The sequence below is a fragment of the Penaeus vannamei genome, chromosome 8 (genome assembly GCF_042767895.1).
Source record: "Penaeus vannamei isolate JL-2024 chromosome 8, ASM4276789v1, whole genome shotgun sequence".
Taxonomy (NCBI): Eukaryota; Metazoa; Arthropoda; class Malacostraca; order Decapoda; family Penaeidae; genus Penaeus; species Penaeus vannamei.
The window spans coordinates 46,164,238-46,169,237 of NC_091556.1; the positions used below are offsets into that span (position 1 = coordinate 46,164,238).

The 5,000-nt window shown below is 43.7% G+C and overlaps 2 protein-coding genes across 4 annotated transcripts in view; both read left to right on the plus strand.

Annotated features, from left to right (window-relative positions):
- LOC138862280 (uncharacterized) overlaps nt 1-1,264 on the plus strand; it is a 1,349-nt gene extending 85 nt beyond the window's left edge. The window contains exons 1-3 of one of the 2 annotated variants that reach the window (XM_070123989.1): nt 1-34; nt 130-734; nt 774-1,264. The exon at nt 1-34 is cut by the window's left edge and continues 85 nt beyond it. In XM_070123989.1, the coding sequence (XP_069980090.1) occupies nt 13-34; nt 130-734; nt 774-1,157 (1,011 nt within the window). In that variant the 5' untranslated portion in view covers nt 1-12 and the 3' untranslated portion in view covers nt 1,158-1,264. Of the gene's footprint in view, nt 35-129 lie in introns of both variants that reach the window. The other variant, XM_070123988.1, reaches the window with a different exon arrangement.
- A 2,248-nt stretch (nt 1,265-3,512) lies between these two features.
- Nucleotides 3,513-5,000, plus strand: part of LOC113806174 (uncharacterized) — a 1,551-nt gene continuing 63 nt past the window's right edge. The window contains exons 1-3 of one of the 2 annotated variants that reach the window (XM_070124756.1): nt 3,513-3,618; nt 3,714-4,318; nt 4,358-5,000. The exon at nt 4,358-5,000 is cut by the window's right edge and continues 63 nt beyond it. In XM_070124756.1, the coding sequence (XP_069980857.1) occupies nt 3,597-3,618; nt 3,714-4,318; nt 4,358-4,957 (1,227 nt within the window). In that variant the 5' untranslated portion in view covers nt 3,513-3,596 and the 3' untranslated portion in view covers nt 4,958-5,000. Of the gene's footprint in view, nt 3,619-3,713 lie in introns of both variants that reach the window. The other variant, XM_070124755.1, reaches the window with a different exon arrangement.

Below are 5,000 nucleotides of genomic sequence, written 5' to 3' on the forward strand. Positions count from 1 at the left end.
AACGAGATCAGTATGAGAATAATACTGCTTTGTGGTAAGTGCGTTTAAAAGACACACTTGCATACATGCGGTCTTCAAGAACGATGACAGAATTTAAGATTCATATACTCGCCTTTCTTCTTTTTTTAGGTCTGGTGAGCGTAATCTCCGCAGATATACCGCCATCCAATACCTATGGAGCCCCGAACGGAGGGTTCTCAAACGGTTTTGGCTTTGGAGCTGCGAACGGAGCCTCAAACGGTTTCGGTGCCCCAAGCAATGGTTACTCTGCACCAAGCAACTCCTATGGACTGCCAAATGGTGGATACGGAGTAGACCCTGAGATCGCCGCTCTGAGTGAGAACATTCCAGGGGGCGGCGTCCCCGGCGAGGACTACCCCATCTTGGCTTCCGTGCCCGACACCGGATTCTCCTGTGATGCTGTAGCGGTGCAAGGTTATTACGCCGACACTGCAGCTGAAGCCGGCTGCCAGGTGTTCCATATCTGCCAGGACCGCGCCCTCAGGCGCCAACAGGACTCCTTCCTGTGCCCCAACGGTACCATCTTCAACCAGCAGTACCTGGTATGTGACTGGTGGTTCAACGTGGACTGTTCTCAAGCTGAGAGCTTCTACTCCGTCAACGAGCTCATCGGAGTCGTTCCCGACGCCGGTTATGCTTATGCTGCCGCCACCAACGGCCTCCTCAACGGAAACGGAAACGGATATGGATCCAACGGCAACGGAGGGAACGGAAACGGAAGGAACGGAGCTAACGGATACGGTTCCAATGGCAACGGAAGGAATGGCAACGGAGCCACCAATGGAAATGGATATCGCTCAAACGGCAACGGCAACGGTGCCAATGGCTTCAACGGCAACGGCAGGAACGGCTATGGTTCTAATGGCAACGGAGCGAACGGTGTCAATGGAAATGGTCTCAATGGTAATGGGTATGGATCCAATGGCAATGGATATGGGAACAGGTACAATGGCAATGGTCTCCGAACAAATGGAAATGGAAGGAATGGCAACGGCAATGGAAACGGATATAATGGCAATGGGAGAAGCGCCTTCAACGGCAATGGCAACGGATACAACGGCAATGGCTTCAATGGCAATGGGAACGGCAACGGAGTCCCTGCCGCCCCTTCTGCCTCCTACGGCGCTCCTTTCTAAACGGACTCTCGTTCGCCTCCTCAACTGGCTCTCCTCAGTAAACGCATGTATATTTCAGCGCTTGGTAGAGAATCTATATTTTTGCAAGAATATATATCAAATAACTATTCTGTTGTTTCCACAAACCTCATTTCCTTGTGCCTGAAGATATAAAGATTTCGAAAGTATATGATTCCTGCATGCAATATCTGCTCCGTAATGTCCGTATGCCTAGTTGCTTGCATGGAAGAGTAAATACAAAAAAGAAAAAAAAAAAAAAAAAGAGAGAGAGAGAAAAATCATTGTCTCAACTTTTGATATTTCATAAATTCCTACATGCAATAGGATATGCATTACAACGATGCCTGTATGCAGTAAAAGTAAAGAGAAAATGTCAAGAGCTTCATATACTAAAAAGCTGTTGGAGGAAAAGTACCATAACTACAGAGAATTGTTAATCCCTCCACAGGTGTTAAGTTACGTTATGATCTATTTACCTGCGTGATCTCTTACCATAGGTGGCCGTTCTCATTGCCCTTGTTTTTTGTTTGTTTATGTTTGTTTTTGCTTCATTTTTAGTTCTGAAACCATAATACATATCTAAAAGGAATATGAAATAACCTTGTCCTCAAAGGTAAATTACAAGATGCTTCAGGGCACCATCCACTTCCACAAAACCTAACATCCTGGAAGAAATTTAGAGAGGAAGAAACAGCATGTTTATGACCTGGAGATAAATATTAGTTTACCAGCATAAAATGACATGGATGGTAGATAATGCACTTAACTTCAATCAGAATTTTAAGGTTCTACTATGTTTTACAAGTCTGATTAAGTAAATGTGCTTCAGGAAGCTTGTTTGTAAAAAAAAAAAAAAAAAAAAAAAAAAAAAAAGAAAAAAAAAAAAAAAAAAAAAATATATATATATATATATATAGATAGATAGATAGATAGATAGATAGATAGATACAATAAAAGTTTTGAAAGGAAATCACCGAAGTATATTTCAAAATTATATAAATTAGTACCAGAATTCTTACTTTCGTAGTCCAACCTGATATTTGGTCAACTTGCATCCTTCACCTGCCCACAGTCGGAGGCTTTCACTGCTGACTGCATTGCTTGGTCAGTCACAGATCAATCACCGCCGGTCTTCTTGGAATTCCACAAAACCCTCGATGAATAGTCGATATAAAGAGTATAGTTATACACCATGGGTAAAGGATCTCTAAGGGCATATTACTTAAGAGCTTCTGACTCTGTAAACTTTTTTATGATAGGCAAGCATTTTAGACTATGGAAACCTTTTTGATGATGGGTAAGACTATCTAGACTAAGTCTCAGCCATGAGTTCATGACCGTATCATGAAACGTTTAGGCACGTTTGCCGCCTATACAAGGCGTGCCTCGAAATGAGGGCAGTCCTCATTTCGTCTTTCCTTTGATCCGCCTACAAAGGCATACTGCTTTAGACGGCCGAGATGAGCATATAAAACTACTTCTAGAAACACTAGACATACATTTATTAGTGTAAAAGTGGATGCACAAACACACAGATACACTGACACATACAGTGTACATATATATATAGATAAATATGTACACTGAATATGTGTGTATGTGTGTGTGTGTGTAATGTGTGTATGTATATTATGTTATATATATAAAGTATACATATAAAATATATATACATATATTTATATGGATGTATATATGTGTGTACACACACACACACACACACACACACACACACACACACACACACACACACACACACATATATATATATATATATATATATATATATATATATATATATATATATATATATATATATATATATATCAGTAGAAACATATAACGTCATCGGCAAAGGTAAAAGAAGATCAGGCATCACATTTTTATGATCATTATAGGTTCTCCTTTCAGTAAATTTGTAAGTTCATTTCATTCGTTTAATGTTTTACTATTATACCTTACGCAGTTATCAGTCGCCATGTTCTAGAACAATTAATTTCTCTTGTGTGTCCATGTTTAAATGTGACTTCGCCTCTCAGTAATTTTAGCTATATGATTAGCTCCCCACGCAGAAAAAGAGACAAAAATGTAAATACGCTGACGTCTATACACAGCCATACACTGGAGCAAACTTTTCTATAATGCAAGGTATTTATATCAGCAATATAACAGGAATGACTAAGCTAACAAAGGATTTTTTCTTTTCTTTTCTTTTCTTTTCTTTTCACGATAAAAGCGTGAGATCAACATGTGTTGCTGTATTTCAATAAACAACCAAGAAATTGCTGAAATAAAGTGAGAGTGGAAAAGAAGGCGGAGCTAAGTCAGACGCTGGGTATAAAAGTCGAGTCAAAAGAAGCTCACTTCATCTCACTCCTTTCCTCGCCTTCAGACACATTTTCCATTTTTCCATTTTGCGTTGTGCTCTTCAACGAGATCAGTATGAGAATAATACTGCTTTGTGGTAAGTGCCTTTAAAAGACACACTTGCATACATGCGGTCTTCAAGAACGATGACAGAATTTAAGATTCATAACCTCGCCTTTCTTCTTTTTTTAGGTCTGGTGAGCGTAATCTCCGCAGATATACCGCCATCCAATACCTATGGAGCCCCGAACGGAGGGTTCTCAAACGGTTTTGGCTTTGGAGCTGCGAACGGAGCCTCAAACGGTTTCGGTGCCCCAAGCAATGGTTACTCTGCACCAAGCAACTCCTATGGACTGCCAAATGGCGGATACGGAGTAGACCCTGAGATCGCCGCTCTGAGTGAGAACATTCCAGGGGGCGGCGTCCCCGGCGAGGACTACCCCATCTTGGCTTCCGTGCCCGACACCGGATTCTCCTGCGATGCCCAGGCGGTGCAAGGTTATTACGCCGACACTGCAGCTGAAGCCGGCTGCCAGGTGTTCCATATCTGCCAGGACCGCGCCCTCAGGCGCCAACAGGACTCCTTCCTGTGCCCCAACGGTACCATCTTCAACCAGCAGTACCTGGTATGTGACTGGTGGTTCAACGTGGACTGTTCTCAAGCTGAGAGCTTCTACTCCGTCAACGAGCTCATCGGAGTCGTTCCCGACGCCGGTTATGCTTATGCTGCCGCCACCAACGGCCTCCTCAACGGAAACGGAAACGGATATGGATCCAACGGCAACGGAGGGAACGGAAACGGAAGGAACGGAGCTAACGGATACGGTTCCAATGGCAACGGAAGGAATGGCAACGGAGCCACCAATGGAAATGGATATCGCTCAAACGGCAACGGCAACGGTGCCAATGGCTTCAACGGCAACGGCAGGAACGGCTACGCTGCTAATGGCAACGGCAACGGAGTCTCCAATGGCAACGGCAGGAACGGCTATGGTTCTAATGGCAACGGAGCGAACGGTGTCAATGGAAATGGTCTCAACGGTAATGGAAATGGAAATGGTAACAGGTACAATGGCAATGGAAGGAACGGCAATGGTAATGGAAACGGTTATAACGGCAATAGTGTAAATGGTAATGGTAACGGAAACGGCAATGGCAACGGATACAACGGTAATGGTCTCCGCACAAATGGAAATGGCAACGGAAGAAGCGCTTTCAACGGAAACGGATACAATGGCAATGGTTTCCGCACAAATGGAAATGGAAGGAATGGAAACGGATACAACGGCAATGGTTTTAATGGTAACGGAAACGGCAATGGGAGAAGCGCCTTCAACGGCAATGGCAACGGATACAACGGCAATGGCTTCGATGGCAATGGGAACGGCAACGGAGTCCCTGCCGCCCCTTCTGCCTCCTACGGCGCTCCTTTCTAAACGGACTCTCGTTCGCCTCCTCAACTGGCTCTCCTCAGTAAAC